We start from the raw sequence: 22,037 nt of genomic DNA, 5'->3' as shown, positions 1-22,037 counted from the left end.
ACTTTAATTATTTTATTTGGTCGACAAAGTGGTTTTCAAAACAGTTTTCTCGTTTTTTAGTGAATGCAACACCCTCGGTATTCTACGGCAGCCGAGTGGGTCAAACCTGTCATACCGTCATCTGTGCGCGGAGATGAATAAACGCTCTAGACCCATTTTGGCTCTTTATTCATACTAATAAGCAGCTTGTGTCAGTTTTGTATGACTTGACATTACACGTCCACACGCGGGCTGTGTTTCTGGGGACTAAATGGGCGGAAAGAAGAAGAAATCGGCGGCTCTGGTGACTCCGGCGGCGGCGGCGGCAGCAGCCGGCCGGAGCTGTGCTGCGGCGGCGGCGGCGGGGAACATGGTGGCGGAGGAGCCGAAGAAACAGGCAGCCAGCAACAAGCCGACTAAAGCTGCCAAAGAGAACAAGTCGAAAGGTGCTGATGCCTGAAAACTGCACTTTGACTGTGTAATATACTTAAGACACCGAAAGTGTGATGCTACCTGGACCGTTGAGGTAGCCGTTGCGAGGCTCAGTCTGATTATACTGGTGGTTCTGTATTTTTACAAGGGTTTATAATGTTGTGCCACTTCCTTTGTGCAGTGACTGGATCATACTTGTGTGTTTGCTGTGATCAGTCCGTGTGTTTACTGCCTGTTGTGCACATTCACTGCAATAACTTTGCACACGGGTCCCTCTTGTTGTCCCCCAGAGTTTCTTAGAGTTAATGTTAATGTTAAGATCACAGGCTACACCTTTGATATAATCAATTTCCCTTCTGTGAGTTTCTTGTTCATCAGATGAGAAACCTGAGATGTTTTCGAGACCAAAACATTCTGTATATTAGGCATTTTCCTTTCTCAACCATTCATTATTCAAAGGAGTGGACATACTGCATGACAACAACATATCTGAGATAGAGTAACATAAACTAGAATGGCACTCAATGGATTTTCCCTCAAGAACAGATCCATGAATTGTTTCCTGGGAAAATGGTAAATATTTCAAAAAAAATACCAGCCCCGTGATCTGGATGCGCTCTTAAACTTAATAGGATCTTCCCAGACCCATACCAGAACCTTTCATCAAGTTTTGTGAAAATCTGTTCTGTTGTTTTTGTTTAATCAAACATACAAACCAACAAACAAATGGACAGGGGGGGGGGGGGGATATTATGTCCGTGGTGGAGTTAATAACATACATGTGTTGATTGTGTCAATGAAATTAACTGGACAAACATAAAGTGTTAACATACCCTGCTCTGTTGTGTCCTTCCTCCAGCTCCAAAGACCTACAGCCTTGCCAACACCGCCCAGGTCGACACAGGTGGAGTCTCGGACAAGTCCATTTTGAAAGTAAGCTCACCACTGTAACCTGCTGTAGATGACCTGTCAATATATACTCTTCTCACACTGAAGAACGTTTGAAAGATGTGGTTAATGAATGGGATTTGACACGTTCACACAGGTTGCTATCCAGGCTGACCTGGAGAGGAAGATCATCAGGCTGATCAATGAATTCAGACAGGAGAATGGAGACAAAGGGCCCATATCAGGCAGACTCACAACCAAGAAACTGCTGGTAAAGACTGAACTGCACATATTTTATCCTTATTTTGTCTATGGATAGATTGTTATAGCTGTTGCTTTCTTGATGTGCTCTCAGGATCTGTACACAGCTCTGCAGAAGTTTAACTTTAAGCGAGAACACATCGAGGAGGCGATGAAGAGCAGCGTGCTCTACGGAGGAGATCTCCTCTCTGCTCTCGACTGGCTCTGCCTCAACCTCAGAGATGGTAATAGAGCATCAGCAGATTTAGATATGAATGTGATCACTGTATGTTAACATAATTTATTCTGAAATTATTTTCTAAATGTATTGTCTGTTTTACCAGATGAGCTTCCTGATGGTTTTAGCCAGCAGATGCAGGAGGAGAGCCAGAGGAGCAGGCCTAGGTACCAGCCTCCTGCTCAGGAGAAACCTGCAGCTCCGAGCCCCAAAGCTCCCAACAACACCCCCAAAGAGCCCACCAAGGTTCGTGCACTTATCAGCAAGCGTTCTGCTGGCTGGACAATGTGTCCTGTCCTGTTATATCATAGTTTATAATTTGTGTTTTTGGGGTGGGTGTGTGCCAGGCTACGAAGAAGGATGAAGCTGCAAGCATGAAGGACTGGATCTTGAGGTATGCAGAGAAGAGCAGCGATGAAGAGGAGGAAGGAGGGAAGAAGACTTCGCGCAACCCTGAACTGGAGGAAAAATTTGATCCAGTAATTAAAATGAATGTTGATATGTCTAAATGTTTGAAAGGTTAAAATGATAATTCAACATTTTCGGATTTTTATCTCAGATAAGAGTTTTGAGAGTTTTTAGTTTTTGTTGATAACTAGATAACTAGTGAGCTTTAGTGGTGCCGGTGGGCAGCTTTTTTGACATTGAGCCAGGGTATCTGTGTCCGTCCATTGCTTGTATTTATGCTTAACTAAGCTATGAAACAGCTTCTTATTTTTTAAAATCTTTGATCTGATGCTAGAGTTGGCCTTTTTCACAATTGAAGATGCTCACCATCCTTTTTATTTTGAAATGTTAGTCACGTTGGTGAATGGATACTCCATAATTTCCTCTGGAGTATTAGCCCTGCATGTAAAGTTACTACATTTTACTTGTTGTTCAGTTTTTTCTGTGTTTGTATAAAGGTGGGAAGTTGAGATTACAAAATTAAATGTCATTATGTATGTGACATAATGTGGTTGCTGTGTAACGGTGTGTTTTATTTCTGTGTAGAATGACCGGTATTTGATCCTCACTGCTCAACTCTATGACGCTAGAGAGATGGCGTCTGTGGCCAAGACCAAAGGAGACAAGTCGAACCAGAGGATGGCATCGGACAGGATACGCATCATACAGCAAGGTGTGTGTGTGTGTGTGTGTGTGTGTGTGTGTTAATTTCTAATCTTCTTCTTTTAACTAATTTGTCTCTGACACAGAATCAATCTGTTTTGTATTTTCCAGAAATGAAGCCACTGGAGTCTCACCCCATGTTCAATCCAGCTTTAAAAGTTGGAGACGTCCCTCAGAAGGAAAAGAAAGTGCTTCCTGCCAAAGACGATAAAGAGGGCATCCCCTTCAGTTTATTTGAACAAGCCGAAAAGGAGCCACCTGCAGAGAAAGGTACATCTGGCAAAAAAATGATTTGTTTAACAAAACACAATACCCTGCTTTGTTTACAGGAAATTATAAATACCTAATACAGTGAAGCATAGCATTAAGTTGTCATTGTTTAATAAACTTCCTACTACCATGTAATAGGTTCTGTTTTCATAATAGTCACATCCACACCACTGACGATAAGCAAATTTGTCCTCAAAAACATGAGTCAAATTCTAATGTACGATTTATTTGATCAGACTTCTAGATTCAATCCAGTGTCACCTTGGCGTAATGATTGCTCACATAGATTAAATTAATCATTCATTAAAATTGTTTGTCTAAAATATCTAAATATTTATGGAACATTTTCAAAGTGACCAAGACGAAGATAGATGGATGTAGTCAGTTATGTGTGTCGTGTAGGGAGGAGACGTTCAGGATGTCAACTCAGAACATGCTACTGATCATTTGGTTCCATTTTCCTCTGCAGTCCCGAAAAAGAACGAGCCGAAGGACATTCGAAATTTTGACTACACGGCTCGCAGCTGGACCGGAAAGTCTCCCAAACAGTTCCTCATCGACTGGGTCCGAAAAAACCTGCCCAAGAGCCCGGCGCCGACTTTTCACAAGGTCCCTGCTGGTCGATACTGGAGAAGCAAGTATGTGTTGTAGCTCTGTGTGAGAGACAGACCTGTTGCTCTGAATGGCCACTGTATTTGATCCATTCACACAACAGAAATATTTTCCAGTTTGCTACATCTTCTGAAGATTTTAATAGACTGTTGTGCTGTTTTATATTCTTTAAAGACTTGTAAGTGAATTTAGAAACATGTTATATCGATGGGATGTGTTTTTTACATCCATCAGGGTGCGTGTTCAGAGGCTAGAGGATTTTCTGGAGGTTTGTCCCACCATCGTGACCGAGGACAGCATGCAGGCTCAACATCTGGCAGCCACACTGGCGCTCTACACCCTGATTAAGGGGCAGGTACTACATATTACCATACTGAAGCTTTTCTGTGCTGATCACAATTTTGCTCAGGGGTTTTTCCTCCTCTCCCCTCTCGATCTTTCCCTCTCAGTCCGTGCACCAGCTGCTTCCACCCACCTACAGAGACGTGTGGTTGGAGTGGCGGGACAACGAGCAGCAGCAAAAGGAAGAGAGCCGCACGGCTGCCAACAAACCCAGGGACCAGTTTATCTCCCGGCTCCTGACGAGACTCAAACAGCAACAGAATGAAAGCCAAGAGCAGGAGTCTGGCTCCCACGAGCAGGTTGGGCCTGGCCAGGGGGGGGACGAGGAGCCTGAAGAGTCATGGGAGAACCTGGCCGCTCTTGATATCAAGGAGGGAGGAGAGGATATTGAGGACAAGAGTGAGAAAAAAGGAGGGAGGAAAGAAGCTGCAGGAGCACTAGAGGCGTCCAGGGAGCTCTTGCTAAAGCTGAGGAAATCCTCGCTTGCCCACAAACTGAAGGTAAAAACACTTCAACTTTCCCACATAGCACAGTTTGTTTAAAATAAAGCCAAACATTTAACGTGTATCTGATCTTTAAGGCAGAGCGAGAGCAGCTCCCCGTCTTCCAACACCGACACCGTGTCCTGGAGGCTCTGCAGCGCCACCGCGTGGTCGTGGTTGCCGGCGAGACGGGCAGCGGGAAGAGTACTCAGATCCCTCAGTTCCTGCTGGAGGAGCTGCTGACCGGGGGCAAGGAGGCGCAGTCCTGCAACATCGTGGTGACTCAACCCCGCCGGATATCGGCCATGAGCCTGGCCTGCAGAGTCAGTGAGGAGCTGGGATGTGAGGATGGACCGGGATCCAAGGTGAGAATCCATTTTTGCAGCGACTTCGTGAGATGCCTCTAACTCAAATGATAAAACAGTAAAGAAGATACACTGACACCTGCTGCAGTGATCGTGCTTCATGTTGAAATCCCGTTTCAGTCGTCGCCGTGCGGATTCCAGATCCGGATGGAGAACCAGTCGGGGGAGTGGACCCGTCTGCTCTACTGCACAACCGGGGTTCTGCTGCGGAAACTCCAGAACGACCGACACCTCAGCTCCCTGACTCACATCATCGTCGATGAGGTACTGACACTTTATGATCGAACACAGTATTTGCAGGTTATAATGTCTTGAAAACCTCTGTGTCCTTTCCACCCTCAGTTTAATATTCACTTTAGTTGAATGGCACAAGAATACACCAAGACCTGTTGTGTGTCTCAAATGTATTGAAAGGATGCAGTGAAGTTTTTCACTAGCTGATTGCAGTTTATTTCATTATTGGATCTTTTAGTTTTTTTATTAGAAGGTGCACAAACCATTCAGAGATTTTGCGAACTCTTTTCTTCTCCTAAACACTCACTAAGCCCTGAAAGGCCGCACTTGTTCAGTCAAAGGTGTCGTGCGTAGGAAAATCTAGAAATCTTGCTGGAAAGTCTGTTCTAAGTCACTTATCAGAGTAGCAAAATGCCTAGAAATGTCCCGACCAATCAGAATGAGCCGGACACTTCTAGGGACTTATCATTGAGGCAAATTGCCTAGAAATGTCCCACTCTTGTGGTTAGGGATCGGCAATACTTGGGACACTTGTGGGAACTTATCATTATAGCAAAATTCCTTGAATTGACCCACACTTGTGGTTAGGGATGTACAATACGTGGGTGACTTGTAGGTACTTAACATTGTAGCAAAAATGCCTAGAAATGTCCCAACCAATCAGAATGAGCCGGACACTTCTAGGCACTCGTCATTGAGGCAAAATGCCTTGAAATGTCTTACTCTGGTGTTAAGGAAGTACACTATGTGGGACACTTGTAGGCACTTAACATTATAAGCACTTAACATTATAGCCAAAATGTCTAATTTTTTATTCATCTCCTCACCTCCATCTTCTCAGGTCCACGAGCGCAGTGTGCAGTCCGACTTCCTGCTCACCATCCTGAAAGATGTTGTTATGAGGAGATCTGACCTGCATCTGATCCTCATGAGCGCCACGGTCGACTGCAACAAGTTCTCCAACTACTTCAACCGCTGCCCAGTGATCAACATTCCGGGCAGGACTTTCCCAGTGGAGGTGAGGGTCGTATTTCATAGATGGCACTTTTTGAATTTCATCCAAGAGCCTGAACAGAAGTGATGTCCTGGCAGAGGAAAGCTGGATGTACTTTACTCATCCTCCTGTCTTCTGTGTGCAGGTGTTTCATTTAGAAGATATAGTGGAGCAGACAGGGTACGTCCTGGAGAAGGACTCGGAGTACTGCCAGAAAATTCTTGAGGACGAGGAAGAAGTCAGCATCTCTTTCTCACAGAAAGGCGGCAAGACGTCACACCACCAGGTAATGTCGGCTCTCTGCAGCAGGAATATGTGAGATGGTTTGTTTATGAACCGTCTCTCTTTTTCTTTGTCATCGTTTTACATCTTGTTTGTTGAATGATTAAAGATGCTGGTCAATTGTTAAGCGCAAGTCTGAGCAAGTATCACAGGTTTCAAATCCTAGGTTCTTTTGACAATATTAACAGGGTTCGTACGGTCATGGAAAACCTGGAAAAGTCATGGAATTTTAAAATGTGTTTTTCCAGGCCTGGAAAAGTCATGGAAAACAATAATCTCCCAAAAGTTTTGGAAAAGTCATGGAAATTTGTTCTATTCTTATTTTCATGTTGTTCGTTTTAGGGATGGGCATAATTACTCGACTATTGATTAATTGATCATTAAGAATTTCATTGATGACATTTTTTCATCGATAAACTATTGCATGTTCGCTATGTGGCAGGAGGTCGGAATATCCGAGCTGCCCTGAACGCAGCACAGCGAGGCTGTTAGCAGCTGGAGGAAGCAGCCCGGAGCTAAGCCTCCGCTGCTCGGCTTCATGTCCGCACACGGACCGTCAGTCCACGCGGAGGGTAACCCGGACAGACCCGGGTCTGGGTGAGGGGTTCCGGGAGTGAGGGCGTTACAACGACCGGACTGAGAGATCGAGAGACGTCAGATTGAGCTAGCTCTCAGCGTATAGCTGCTCTCTCTCGGGGCTCAAGATTACAGCAGCGCATATTTTCAAGTGTAACATTGAACGGATCCCGTTTAACTGCCACAAGAGTTGTTCATCTTGTAATAAAGATCTCAATGAGGAAACACGCTGTTTTTTCTATTTTCACTGCATTTTAATATAGGCTATAAATAGTGAATTTTAATATAAAAATATGAATGATTAATTGAAAAATCGATCGTTAATTCTTCCGACGATCGATTAAGACAATTTAATCGAATGCCCATCCCTAGTTCATTTACGCTGAGTTTTAAATAATTCATATATTTTTAAAGAAATATGCTCAAAATATAAGCAGGCATACTTGGGTTTGTGTCATTTAAGGTACACTGTATGCCTTGGAATACTCATTGTTAGTTTGAATACTACATTTTGTCACTTTTTCGCGTATACACCGAGATTTCACGAAATGCTCGGTCATGGAAATTTGGTTTAAAGTCATGGAAAAGTCATGGAAAAGTCATGGAAATCCATTGGTCAAAATGTGTATGAACCCTGTATTAAACACGTGCAACAAAATAAGCAACAATTACAGCAAAGGTTTGGGTTAAGGAAACATTTGATGATATTATTTCTGTGCGATTTATTTATTTAAGAGGCCGTCACAACAAGCAAAACACTTAGCTAATCTTCTGTGTCAGGAGGGTCTGGGTGTCATGGGGTTTGATCAGACTTGATTAATGGTGGTCTCACATCCAACAACTGTCTCTGCTAAACGGTGATTATGTCACATCCTCTTTTCCTGCCCACTTTAAACCAGTCGGTGTGTGGGCATGCAGGTGCTCATGCAGTCTGCAGCGTTGTGTTGCCACTTGGTTAATCGGTGTGTTTCTCTGTGTTTAAGGAGGTGATGGTGAGAGACTCGTCTGGAGGTTGGGACCTGGGTCCTGACCTGGACCACTTCAGCAGCAGGACCCGGCAGGTGCTGCAGTACATGAACCCTAACAAGATCAACATGGACTTGCTGGTTGACCTCGTGGACTACTTAGGTACATGCTTTTTTCAGATGGCACCGATTCATACGTGTTTGTTGTAGTTGTGTGTGTTAAATCTGTTCGGTTTTCTTTTGTGTTTCTTACAGACAAATCTCCACAATTTGCCGTTTTGGACGGAGCCGTTCTCGTGTTCCTCCCGGGTCTGGCTCATATCCAGCAGCTGCACGACCTGCTCTCTTCAGACAAGAGGTTCAGGAACAAAAACAGGTGACCCACACTCACACACACTAATCTGATGCTCCATAGTCTAGTATACACTTGTCCTGCAGCAGCACATGAAAACTGAGGAAATGGTGGAATACATCTAACTTACTTTTTATGTCCATCTCACCATGAGTTTTGTCTCTTTCTTAAAGGTACAGGATTGTTGCTCTTCACTCGACTCTATCATCCAAGGACCAAGCTTCTGCCTTCACAGTGCCCCCTGCTGGAGTTAGGAAGGTACTACTAAATTGTGTCACAATGTAATAAAGCATCCTAAAAAAAGTGTATATTGCAGATTGTAGATGATTATGAAAATGAGTGATTTCATTGATTAACTTAACAAATATATTCATAAATATTAAACATCCCTCCTCTCTCTTTTTTAAGATTGTGTTGTCGACAAACATTGCTGAGACCGGTGTGACTATTCCTGATGTTGTGTTTGTCATCGATACTGGGAAGACCAAAGAAAATAAGTAAGAGCTCATGAACAATAGATAAAGTCAAGAGGATTCATATCAATAATTACTGTCTTAACAAACTGTCATAGCATCCGGTTGTCAAGATAATAATTCTGTTGTGTTGCTCAGGTACCACGAGAGCAGCCAGATGAGTTCCCTGGTAGAGACATTTGTTTCTAAAGCCAGCGCCCTCCAGAGGCAGGGGAGAGCAGGACGTGTCCGACACGGCTTCTGCTTTAGACTTTATCCGAAATTCAGGTATGGAGCTTGTCACTCACTTTACAGAGAAGAGATAAATAACACGAATCATTTACATTGAGTATAAGGACGTGTCTGATCTGTTCCGTTTGTTCTCAGGTTTGATTCCTTCATGGATTACTCTATACCCGAGATACTGCGGGTCCCACTGGAGGAGCTCTGCCTTCATATCATGGTATATAAACAACACTCAGTTGCACAGAAATAAAACTCCACAAAAAAACACTGGTTACTTAACATAATGCCCGGTTCTTTGGTAACAGAGTGAGGTGTTTCCCAATGGGAAATCACCTCGGCGTGACCAACTATGGAAGCTCCAATGTTACCATGTCTGTCCTTCCCGTGAAGAAACTGCAGCGAAGCTCCCTCAGCTTTCTTGGCCACATTTACTTGCCATATTGAATTTTTCTGTTGCCAGGTTTCCCCCTAATCCCTCCTTTCTCCCCTCTCGTAGAAATGTCAGTACGGCTCCCCGGAAGACTTCCTGAGCAGGGCCCTCGACCCTCCTCTGCCCCAGTCGGTCAGTAACGCCGTCAACCTGCTGAGGAAGATCGGTGCGTGTCACCCCAGCGATCATCTCCTCACCGCTCTGGGACACCACTTGGCGAGTCTGCCCGTCAACGTGAAGATCGGCAAGATGCTGATCTACGGAGCCATCCTCGGCTGCCTGGAGCCCATAGTTAGTCTCACATCCTCATTATTATCAGAAAACAAACGCCACAGCTGCAAGTGAATCTGCTAGTGTCATATCTTGCAATGAATATTAATGAAAGATTTGTTTCAGGCAACTATAGCAGCAGCCATCACTGAGAAGTCTCCCTTCTCCACACCAATGAATAGAAAGGAGGAAGCTAACCTGGCCAAAGCGTCACTGGCATTAGCCAACTCTGATCACCTGACGATATACAACGCATATCTGGGGTATGGGCTGTTCTGAACATACATTTTAAAGCCTGTGTCTATTTTACTTTAGGGTATTTATGTATTAAGGTGGTGCGGCGGTTAGATGGAGATGCTTTTAATCTAATAAGCCATTCTTCTGGTAGCAGGCTTAGCCATAGTGCTGTAGGAAGGAGTATGAAATAATAAGAGTAGTCAAAATACACTTACTCAGGAGAAATTAAACACTTAATTAATAATAACAACAGGTTAGACTGGTGCAACATCAAACTTGTTGCTATTGTTTGCTACAGCCGCTAGAAAGATCATCTACTTTACATATAATACATTTATCCCTTCTCTGCGCCTCATCTAGGTCCAGATCCTGTTAATTGATTCATTATAAAAATAAGAATTATTGTCATATACAAATTGAAAAAAATTGATAGAACCGTGAAAAGGTCTAGAATTTAATTTGGTAAACATTTGGGGGGAAACACTGTAACAACTGCTTTCAACAATCTGTTGTCTTTAGGAAGAAAAGCTCAGTGACAACCTCTCTGATGAAACTCGACATGCTGTGTGTTGACCTGTGTTCTTGTGTTAACCTGTCATTAGGTGGAAGAACGCACAGACTGAGGGAGGGAGAGAAGAAATGTCCTATTGCAGGACACACTTCCTCAATCGAACAGCTCTCATAACAATAGAGGTATAGCTCCCTCACATTCGTTTTCACACACACTCTCATCTTCTCATCTCTTGTTTTGACCCAAATCATGCTCTCTTCCGCCATCCAGGATGTGAAGCACGACCTGATGAGGATGATGGAGCAGGTGGGTTTCTGGTCGTCTCGCTCCTCTTCTCACTCCAAGTCGCAGGCAGCGGCGCTCACCAAGCAGCAGATGGCAGTCCTGAACGCAGCCCTGACAGCAGGGGTCTATGACAGCGTGGCCCGGGTCTTGTGCACCCCCTCCGTGGACGTGCTCGATCGACTGGCCTGCACGGTGGAGACGCCTCAAGGCAAGGCCCAGGTCCACCCCTCATCGGTCAACCGCCACCTGCAGACACACGGCTGGCTGCTGTACCAGGAGAAGGTATGGACGAGGAGCGTGTGATATCTGTTCATCTACGAGGTGTCACATGTGCTAATCGCTGCTTTTCCTCAGGTGAAATACACAAGGATTTTCCTGCGAGACACCACTCTGATTTCTCCGTTTCCCATGCTGCTGTTCGGAGGTGACATCGATATTCAGCACAGAGAAAGGCTCATCTCGCTGGACGGGTGGATTCACTTTCAGGTCAGATGGTTCTGGGATTTGTTCACACTGGTGTCAAAGTCTTTTCCTCTTCCATTCCTCCTGTTGCAGCAGAACTTGTGTCCCTGTAAACTCGACTTTGAAGAAACATTATCCACTTTCAGGACCTTGTGATACTGCAACATGAATGATATTAAAGAAAGCTGTGTTTTTGTCTTGTTCTGACTCAACCGTTTCTGCTCTGACAAAGTCTTATTTATTTTAATCAGGCTCCCGTACGGATTGGGGTGATCTTCAAACACCTGAGGAAGCTGATGGACTCTCTGCTTGAAAAGAAACTGGAGAATCCGAGGATGAGTCTGGAAGGTAAACCCAACCTAGTGGTTTTCTCTACATTAAGCAGCACAATGTCTTCATGGTTGCACTGAAACTCATTAACAATAACGGTGGAATATTGTAAGTTTAGTTCATTCTGACACAAATTAATAAATCATTTTATAACAATTTAAATTAAAAATTCAGACAAATTGCTTGTCTTATTTTAAAATACAAAAATTGGGGGATAATACACAGTCTGTACCTTGATTCATAATATTAAATGAATGCAGTCTGCAGATATAAAAAAATAAATATATATATATGTTTCTTAAATCTTGTCTGATCCATTCTTTCTCCATCCATTCCAGGTGAGAAGACCATCCAGGTGATTCTGGATCTGATCAAATCAGAGCATTCTATGTGATACAAACCATTTCACAGACAGAACCTTCAAACCAGGATCTTTTCACAGAGCATCAACAGGTTCTGCATCCGGGAGACCAAATATTTCCATATAATGACTCTACTGCTCCGCATTAACACCCAGCACCCACTGGTCAGATGTGAGTGTCCGAAGGATGAACTTTAAGTCACCAGGAACTCGCACTCACATTGAGGAGGAGCGTGTAATGTGAAACCATGGAATTTGAGCATAAAAATTATAAGAAGTTGCCAAATGCAGTTGGAATAAAGCTGTTTTAATTGTCGTTTGAACCATTTATTGTGTCATGGCTGAAAATCCCTTAAACATAATATAATAATAGCAAAAAGAGAAAGAGCCAGTGTTCTACAGGGTGCAAAGTTTAAATGGTGTCCGATACCATGGGGACAGAATTAAGTCAACTGCAGCTAGTTTATGTTTAACCTATTACAGTATCATGAACCAGATGAAGTCATGACATGGAAACAGTTGCCACATTTGAGAAAATTACACGAAACACCAGCTCAACTGAGCTTTTTTTGATTCCTCTTTATTCCTCCAGTTTTAAACGTCCTCACAGTTTGTAACACACAACCATTAAGTCATTAAATCAAAGTGCAAAACTTCCAACAATTGCAGACAGTCAATGTCTACAATGTCAGTGTAGACCATAGACCTTTCTTAGAATGGAAATGAGTCTGTGGGACAGATTGGAACTGGAAAACGGTCCAGTATTTTAGATCCTGCACGGCGCAGATACAGGAGATAAGAGTATTCAGGTTCAACTCAGCTGACAGTTTCTCATTATGTGAATCTCTATGTAAAATTCCAAATCGATCATAGATTAGATGCATCTTCACAGAGGATAGAGCTTTACATCTGGGTATAGATATCTGAGTAGGAAGTTGATACAGAAATGTGTTAAACGTCACTGTTTTATGTTTCTTTATACTCCTATAAGCTTCTGTTTCTGTTGCACACAACATTTAACCAGTTTTGATTTTAAAAATACACCAAAAATCCCTCAAATAGAATAATGTTTACTGTACTGCTTATAACACAGTAAAATGTCTTCAAAATACCAGGTTATCTCAAATGAACCATGTATGTGTACACAGTTAATCATTTTCCACCTGGTAAGATAATCTTCACAGGGAAGCACGAAGGAGGAAGTAAATATACATAGATAAACTTCATGCCTGTGACAAAGCTCCAGCTCTGCCCGGGACACACAGTAACTGCTGCAGCATATCTGTGTGTCAGAACTGGACGACACTGTAGCCTGCGTCCTGCACTGTCGAGTAGATCGTATCATCTGGAATCAAAGCACAGATCAGACACACCATTGTTCATTATGATTAGCAGAATCGTGCAGCCATGCTACAGTTTGTGATAAAGCCTCACGCTTCTATCTCACCACTGAAATTACCTTTCTTTTTAAACACACTGACACGTAAGTAAACATGTGTCACTTAGGCACTGACAGCATTCTCTAACCATTAACTACAAATATACAAAAAATAAATCTGTAAACTGAAAAGACCATGCAAATAAGTAGAATGTCACTCAGTAGTGGGCACACACCTAATTTGACACACTTCTAGATATCAGTTCCATAAATTTTCCCGTTTTTTTTCGAGATCTATCTCACAATAGTGAAAAAAAAAATCCTGGATCTGCCACTGTGGTGGATTCCATTGTCTAAGGATATATCTTTGATGAAACCAGTGCTACATGCACTGAAAGGGGGTTAAACTGTCCTGGATGATTCTCTATTCTCTATTTGCGTCTATAGAGAAGAAAGTGTTGCATGTCACATCTGGTGACACCCCTCCCCTTCCTGTGGTTTGCAGACGTGCAGTTTCCCGATCTGACCCTTTTTGCAACAAAGCCTCGTCAGCCACATTAGCATAGCAGGCAACACACAATATTAAAAATAAACGGACACATACCCGCCCTGCTGTGTGTTGGATCAGGTAACGGCCCCCTCCTGCAAATTCACAGAACAGGGAACACGATGAGAGCAGACAGTTGCAGTTAGAGGAATAAGCAGCCTTATCTTGTTTACCTGGTGATTGGTGGAGGCAGCCGAGAGGGTGGAGCTCCATTGGGAGACTTCTGACCACTGTAGAAGTTCTCATACAGAACTGCAGCTGTTGGAGAGAAAAAAACGATACTGGTCACTCGCTGGTCACTGGTGGAACGGTGCATACGTGTGTGTTGAATTACTACCATCCTCTTCTCAGCTAGTTTGCCCTATGATCTGCAGACATTTTCCAGAGATGAACTTCTACACATGAAGCACACGGTCAGAGATTGTCTGATTGGCTCTGTGCAATGCCTGTTTCAACTGATTTGATCTGATGTTTCATCGGACATTTGCGTTCACACACTCATGTCTAGAAAGACTCAGGGTTGCAGTGCAAGTGTGAAAGCTCAGTTCCTGCATTCATACCTGGTGGTTTATCACCGGTCCGCCTGAGGTTTACAAAGTGTTCGATATCTTCCTGGACGTCACACTGTTCCAGCGACTTTCTCACTTCCTCATACAGCTGTTTGCCCGTAACACAAGAAGAGGGACAGACACAACATGACCAGGTCGCAGGTAAAACGTCGTCCAAGAAAGTATGTAAAAGTGTCATTCTCATTATATTAATAAAAGTACAATAGTTATTTTTGTCTTTTTAGCATCCCAGTTGCCTGTTTCCATCCATCTGGCATTTAGCAACTTTAGAATGAATTTCTGTCATTTTTGTGTCCACCTGACAAATTGAAATCCAGTATTTACTTTACTTTTAGCTCCTTTTTTTGGTCCTGAGGGAAACATGTGGCTCTTAAGCTTCTAAATCCTTCACCAGACAGTTGCTAGAAGTTTCTGTTTGGTGCGAGGCAGGTAATGGACCATGGGTTTACTATTGGTACTTTTTTACGTATAAATGAATAAGAGCGGTTACAGTAAACCAAAACAGAAAGATTCCCAAATACAACAAAAAAAAAAAAGAGATAAAATATGCTAAAAGGACACATAGAGCTCCAGGGTTTTAATACGATTCTCTACGGATTAGTTACTACGAGCGACCCCTTTCAGTTTATGCATGCGGAGTTGATCCACTGCTATTTTATATAGTTCATGATAACGGCAGCTTTACCTCGTCACCGGTCACACACTGCTGGGAGAGCTGGTTAAGATGGGTCCAGACTGTGTTCCTCAGAAAGTTGATTCGCTCCACAGATTGTTTTTCAAACATCTGTCAAGGACAAGTTTCAGCTTCTATGATGCACGTTCTATTTCAACTCAAATAATCTTGAATCTTACTCAGTCTTACCTCACAGGCCTTCACATGTTCCTTCATCCATTCGTCTGTAACCTTCCCCAGTGTGGTCACATTCTGCTGGTATAACCTGTCTGCCAATGAAACACACAATAAGCAGGATAAATATGATATAAATGCCCAAACACATTCATAATATTACTATTGTTACATACTCAAGTCAGACTGGTTTTGTGTTTTAGAATCTACGAGAGTTCCTCACACATCACTGACAATGTATAGGACTGATGATGGCACTAAAGAAACATGAACTGAAACCCACCAGATGAGAAAAAAGTTCAGGGATCCCCCAAATAAGTAGGATTAATTCTCTCTAGGCCCTAGAGGATGAATCCTAGATCGAGACTGAACAGAGACTGAGCTTCCCTAGAGTCTAGGGAACATGAATGTCTGATTCCTTGGGCAATAAATTGATACCTAAAATAGTGCAGTCAACCAGTTTGGATAAAGAGCAGTCCACCCCTCCCAAAAATACACCCAGCCTATTATTAAATTTTTTTTCACTTACCTGCTTCCTCTGAGTTCTGTTTTGCTTGCTGCGATTTTGAGTTGAGCTAAAGGATGATGAAGAACATGTGAGCAATAAGTCTTCATCAGTAGATCAACATATCACAACCAACAAATACAGAAAACACTGCTCATAGGTTATTTTCATGCACTGTATTATTAGATTGAGGGAATGACGGTATATAGGTCATATATCCGGCCTTATCCGTGTTAGCGTGTCAAATGTGTTTTTTTCAAAGATGGTTTCTGTTATTTTAGGTAGTTCTTGTTTATTCATTTTAACTGTAAGTTTGGTTTTAATTCCTCCAAGGATAGAATAGACGTTCCATGTTTATATCTTTTTGCTTCTTCAGTAAATATTTGAATAAGTCTGTAGAAAACTCCCCTATACCTTCTCCATGTGCTTGGTGTTGTTAGTGTTGGTGTTTCGGTTCACATTCTGATCGGCTTCTTCTTTATCGCGGCACTTCTGCTCGTACGTCTTCTTTGACTGAGGACGACAGAATTTTTTAATGCATCATCATCATCATCATCATCATCACTGAATGTTAATGAGAGGTTTATGTCTTTCTCAGCTTCAATCTACTGGCATAAGTTCTGTAGTTGGCACATACTAATTTTATCCTGATTTGAATAGTGCCCCACACGCACTTCTTCTTTTGGCTGTAATCGTCATTGTGTGAAATGAAGCCCCGTGGTTCACTTCCCGGAGCGGTCAACCCCACTTCCTCCACCAAAGGGGAAGAACAGAGACTGAGCATCATTTTCACTGCGGGTCTCGACACAACTGAAACTCATCTGACACGAATCATAAGTTGTACTGGTGTCCAGTGTCCCTGTTTATAAAAAATACTTCTGGTTTTCTCTTGCATCCAAGCTTGGGTATGCTTGAATATAGATAATAAGCTGATCTTATCCATAAGAGAGGTACAAAAGTCCTCTTGTGCTTATTTATTTCACAATGAGCTTATGTTTTTACATTCTGACTTACATCCATTGTCTTCTTGAAATGTGAAGACTTCTGTTTGTGCAGAGCATCAATCTGTTGTTCAAGCTGAAATCACAAGGTTGAATTTAGACCCCAACTTATCCTTCATTGCCTCAGAACTAACTTACCTCCACCAGGGCTGATCAGACACTTTATCACTGTGTTGCAAATACATGTTGTAAACAATAATGTTCTGCAGACTTGACATATTTAACACAATATGTATATTCGAAAATAAAGTTTAAAGGAATTGTTGTTTAGTAACTGAATAAAGACCCCCACAACAAAAGATACTTTTTGGATTCACAAAATTAGGATAAGCACCAAATGCATCTGTTCATTGATATTAGAATTCTATCTACATATGCCAAAATAGTTTTTTTTTTAAATTCACAATTTGTTGGGGGAAATCTCACATTGTTAAAAAAAAGTGAAGAAATCCTACCTATACACAAAGTTTTAAAAAAATTGGTTCAATAGTTTTTGTGTAATCCTAATAGACAAAAACAGACAAGCAGGCAATGAAAACTTAACGTCCTTAGAGCCGATAATATACCAACCGACCTTTTTCCTCACATCTTTTTGCTTTTCCCTGAATTCCTCCAGTTTCTTGGCCTCCTCCCTCATGCTCTGTGCCAGTTGTAGATGTGATAGACTCACATGTTCAGTCTCTGCAGGGAAGAAAAACCATAGCATTTAAACTAAAACTTACTCTATGACTCAATAATAGTGGCTTTAATTAGGACTCCAAAATGTTAAGCTTACTCACGTAATTTGAACACATCCAGGGATCTTTTCAATGTGCTATGAGAAAAAAAGGAATAATAATTATATGTGGATTTTAAACATAAAAAAATCCCTCACCTATTAATACCCACTACACCGTGCATGAAGAAAATGTGTAAGTGCCCATTACCCCAGGACATTATCAGAGACCTGGCCTTTCATTGACTGCTGTTTTTTTATTGAGGAAACACAGTAACTTCTGTTTTTTTTCTCACTTGTGGTTTATAAATATTGCAGCAAAGCCTCCCCACTCATACACAGAAACACTAAATTCACACTAAAACAACAGAGTGTGCTTACAAGAAAACTCCACAGTGCACCAACAACAAAGAAAACTAATAGACAACCATTATTTCATTAACTAAATAAATAATAATATCATAATTTTATAATTCATATTTGGCCGACCCGACCTCCCCCACAAGTCTTCCTTCAACCTCCAACTTTACTTCCTTTTAACAGAAAAGGGAAACTTAACTGATACAGAAACACCACCGTGTCAAAACTAAACTGATAAAACCGGATTAAAAACTCTATTCAATGGAATCTGCAAACTAATGCAATCCTTATTTCCACATTTTATCAAGAGCGAGATTGATTCGTCACTCGGTGACCAGACTCGAACTTTGCTTTGACCTGTTCTTCTGCATCGCTGCAAACAAACTAAAGGGAAACACAGATTGAATTGTCTCACTGTAAAAACAACAGATCTGGTGCAAACACATATTAGCAGCAGAACATGGAGGTTGCTTACTTCATCTCATTGTGTCCACACACCTTCTTGGACAAACCCAGGAGATCTTTGGCGTATTTCTCTTCAATTGAAGCCCTGGAAGATAAATTCAACACTGAGTGTGCAAGCAAATACAACATGCACAGTACACTTACAGCTGATAAACTGCAAATTAAATTACATGAAAACCTACACTGATATGTGATATGTAATACAGGCAGACAGACAGGATCTCAATGATGTTGACATGATGCTATTTATAATGTGATTTGCCGGAAAACACACACACACACACACTCCTTGTGAAGAGTCCCACAGCAGACTCTGCTTTAGTCTATTAATCTTTAACCATAATTAACTTTTGGTTAAACATTATGGAGTGGAATAAGCATATTTGGCATTAATGAGAAATAAAATATAAAAAATGTAATCTTATTAATATTTTCAATAACCTCCTGGAGACACCCATAGTTGAAGGTTGCTTACTGAAAAAACAAACAGGAAATAACTACTTTTTACTTTAATGAGGTGCATGTAAAAAAATGTGCTTTGGAAGCTTTGGGGATTTTTTTTAATATGGGATGTACTAGAGCAGAATTCAGATATATGTTTTCAGGAGACTGCACCGCTGAAACCTTTTAGAAAACATAAGGAAATAATTTCGACCCATAAAAAACAACATGGAGTAACTTTTCTAAAAAGTTCCGCGAAGTAATAAACTCAAGACATCTAGGTTCAACTCTCTAATCAATTGGATATTCCTGCTGTTAATGTCGCCATGGAGATTACAACCAGGCCTTCGCAGTGACTCATTGTGTTCACATCTGTAGCCTTGAATTAAAACTTATATAGTGACTATCAAATTCATTGTAGGACAACTATACAGCTCGCACCCTAACTACCAGCCTGAGCAGAATTAGCATCCAACCTTATTTTTACAACTTTTCTCAGACAGAGCTTTGCGTTACCTGGCCTTCAGGAAGTCGTCCACTTCCTTGCACGTCCTCTTTCCATCATTGAGATACTGAATGATGACATCATATCCTCCAGTGCATGTCAGGTCAGAGTTCTGTCAATAAGATGAAGACAAATATTCTGTTCAACGTCTTTGGTTGTGAAGACAAATACCGTTTTGGGATATTTGTTAAGATTAATACTCTTTAACCACTTTTCTTATTGTAAACAGACAGTTTGTGCAGATCTGTGCTTCACAACCACATCGAACACTGTTTCCTGGTTGAAACCCTGTTTGGCCATGCTAGAGAGGCCAACTCTGCTTTACTCTAACTTCACACAGTGCACCACTACACACACAGACAGAAATAAACACTAAGACATTAGGATCTTTCATAGTGGCTGTAAATTGGTGTTTTGAACTGCACATCTCCATAATTAAGGTATAAACTCGGAGTAACAGCCTATAATCATCCAAACCATGTGAATGACAAAATCTGTAGGTTATTGACTTTCTGTCTGGTTCCTTACTTGAGTATCTTTATCTACGTTACTTATTATGCACAACATTTTAGAAGATATTTTTTACTTTTTACTCCACTACATCTATCAAACAGCGAGTTATCTCACATACAAAACATACGATGCACTGTTACAGATTGAGGTACCTGAACATATGTAAAAGATAAAGTTGGCTCCATTTGATCAAACTAAACCAGTAATATGCTACTTTCAAATTAATTCATATAGAAACATGACAAAACTTGCTGACATATATATTTATATGTATATTATATGTAAAAATTATGGGTTTTTTTCTTGTGATACTTCAAATATCAATGAGTCTTTATAGAATGGTCTTTTATAACTGTACTTTTAATAATGCTTTGACTTCAGCAAACTTTCCAATGCAGTACTTTTACTTGTGCCTGAGTATTCTTACAATATGAAAAAGGTACTTTTACTTCAAAAATGTATCTGAACATATTTGTTCCTTCACTGCATAAACCACCTAAGAGCTTTTAGATGTAGCCCAAAACATCACAATTTGACAGAAACTATGGTCGAAGAACAGTGAAATTAAATTACAATTGCTTAATTTTATTTTTTTACTTTGTCGACTGAAGTTTATAATTAAACATTTTAATTTACAAATAAACCCAGACCACAGAACAGAAACTCACCCAGAAGAAATCTTTGAAGCGCAGGTTTTTCATGTTTGATGAACGACGCAGTCCTGTGGTTTCTGCTGCTCGGACTCAAAGTGACTTTCTTCTTCTGTAAGCCGCAGGTCAAACCCACGCATGCGCACTGCTGATGACGACGATCACTTCTACACGTGCACCTTGTTTACAGCCACGTACGGAAAATTTAAAGTGTTATTAAGCAAATCTTTATTTATACAGAACATTTCTATAAACAGAGGCAGCAGCCACTAAACCACGTGGATACAAAAGTAAGATATAAAAGATCAGGAGGATTGGGCTAAAACAAATAAAATAATAATATGCATATGAATAAAATAAAAACTATAAAAAAAAATTAAAAGGAAGACATAAAATAATAGAAGGATTGGGTTACAATTTTTAAATGAAATACAATGGAAACGATAAAGATAAAAAGCAAGACAAAAAATAATAGGACGATTGGGTTAAAAATGAATTGGCAGCAGGTTTGAGTTTTTATGCAGTAAAACTGGTATTTCTCACTAATTTCTGACATTTAGACACTGGAAAATCACTCAGTTATTAACGAAAATGATTTCCGGATGGAACTGATTCATAGAAATAAAACGGATCCAATCGAACAATCATTTTAATACCACAGTCGATTCAGCTCATTTACTATAAACATGAGTGGGCTGCCCTCTGGTGGATGATGATGATGATCGCACATTGTAAGCAGCTGATCAGTCAAGTTTTAGTAAAATTAAAAAGCATAAGAACAGCATCTTTTGATTTGTCCCCACAAGATACATAACGATGAAGCTTTTATGTACAGGAGAAGATAAGTGTTTTACTTTTAATTTGTATGGATGGATTCATAAAAACACTGCTGTCGGTTTAATCTTAATTCTATCTTCACAATTCTTTTTTCAAATATTTGTATTGCTTTAATATCACAAGGAAGTAAAATATGTCTAACTACCTGCTGCTCTGCCATGTCATCAATGTCAGAAACCTGCAGTGTGTAAATATTTAAGTACCCTCCAATAGACACACAAAGCCGACACACACACCCACACACCTTGTGGTTGACACGAATTAAGTTAGATAACTTCACTGCAACAAGAACAACGGAAACTTTGTACAATGTACAATCGCACTGATACCATTATTCATGGTATATTTAAAATGAACCTCTCTCTCTCTTTCTCTCTCACTCTCTCTCTCTCTCTGCACGACGTTCAGGATGTGGTAATAAAGACGACCTTTGCCTGCACTCTTATCTGTATCAAGTTCCTTTTACATTAAACAGGAACATGACTGTGCTCAAAAAATTAAAACTTATTTGCTTAAGTTATGTATAAGGAGTGACCTGAACTTTACTTAATACTATTTAATGTTTTATTCTTATTCCTCCACTTGTAATAAGGAGGTAGTGGACTTTTTATTCCTGTACTTCACAGTTACTAATTACCTTTCAGATTAAGATTTCATAAACTAAATATGCCACAACAAGTTGATGAAATACAAAATGGTGTCTATGATTGAACCTCAGGTTCCACGTGTTTTTGGCACATGACTTAGGTGAATGAGTTT

General features: G+C 41.0%; 2 protein-coding genes across 4 annotated transcripts; one reads left to right on the top strand and one right to left on the bottom strand.

Moving 5' to 3' along the window:
- The first annotated feature begins 133 nt into the window (after positions 1 to 133).
- Positions 134 to 12,261, top strand: dhx29 (DEAH (Asp-Glu-Ala-His) box polypeptide 29). The gene is made up of 28 exons (XM_061075704.1): positions 134 to 425; positions 1,271 to 1,344; positions 1,457 to 1,570; positions 1,655 to 1,784; positions 1,884 to 2,023; positions 2,125 to 2,256; positions 2,771 to 2,897; positions 2,999 to 3,157; positions 3,627 to 3,795; positions 4,004 to 4,124; positions 4,219 to 4,611; positions 4,692 to 4,958; positions 5,079 to 5,222; positions 6,034 to 6,210; positions 6,332 to 6,472; positions 8,028 to 8,172; positions 8,265 to 8,385; positions 8,535 to 8,619; positions 8,770 to 8,858; positions 8,973 to 9,101; positions 9,201 to 9,276; positions 9,556 to 9,780; positions 9,886 to 10,022; positions 10,599 to 10,689; positions 10,778 to 11,074; positions 11,147 to 11,278; positions 11,506 to 11,602; positions 11,923 to 12,261. The coding sequence occupies exons 1-28, from the start codon at positions 251 to 253 to the stop codon at positions 11,976 to 11,978; spliced, it is 4,143 nt and encodes a 1,380-aa protein (XP_060931687.1). The 5' UTR covers positions 134 to 250; the 3' UTR covers positions 11,979 to 12,261.
- A 243-nt stretch (positions 12,262 to 12,504) lies between these two features.
- pstpip2 (proline-serine-threonine phosphatase interacting protein 2) lies at positions 12,505 to 20,548 on the bottom strand. Of its 3 annotated transcripts, none has more exons than XM_061075705.1 (14): positions 20,460 to 20,548; positions 19,290 to 19,390; positions 18,343 to 18,417; positions 17,572 to 17,606; positions 17,367 to 17,473; positions 16,806 to 16,868; positions 16,206 to 16,304; positions 15,816 to 15,861; positions 15,302 to 15,381; positions 15,125 to 15,223; positions 14,431 to 14,527; positions 14,044 to 14,128; positions 13,928 to 13,965; positions 12,505 to 13,290 (listed from the first exon to the last, which is right to left on the bottom strand). In XM_061075705.1, the coding sequence occupies exons 1-14, from the start codon at positions 20,490 to 20,492 to the stop codon at positions 13,235 to 13,237; spliced, it is 1,014 nt and encodes a 337-aa protein (XP_060931688.1). In that variant the 5' UTR covers positions 20,493 to 20,548; the 3' UTR covers positions 12,505 to 13,234. The 3 variants fall into 3 exon arrangements, with proteins under 3 accessions (XP_060931688.1, XP_060931689.1, XP_060931690.1); XM_061075706.1 differs by having other exon boundaries at positions 17,379 to 17,473; XM_061075707.1 differs by lacking the exon at positions 16,806 to 16,868.
- Between the last annotated feature and the right edge of the window lie 1,489 nt (positions 20,549 to 22,037).

The sequence above is a fragment of the Limanda limanda genome, chromosome 1 (genome assembly GCF_963576545.1).
Source record: "Limanda limanda chromosome 1, fLimLim1.1, whole genome shotgun sequence".
Lineage (NCBI taxonomy): Eukaryota > Metazoa > Chordata > Actinopteri > Pleuronectiformes > Pleuronectidae > Limanda > Limanda limanda.
This window is presented reverse-complemented; position numbering and strand designations above follow the sequence as displayed.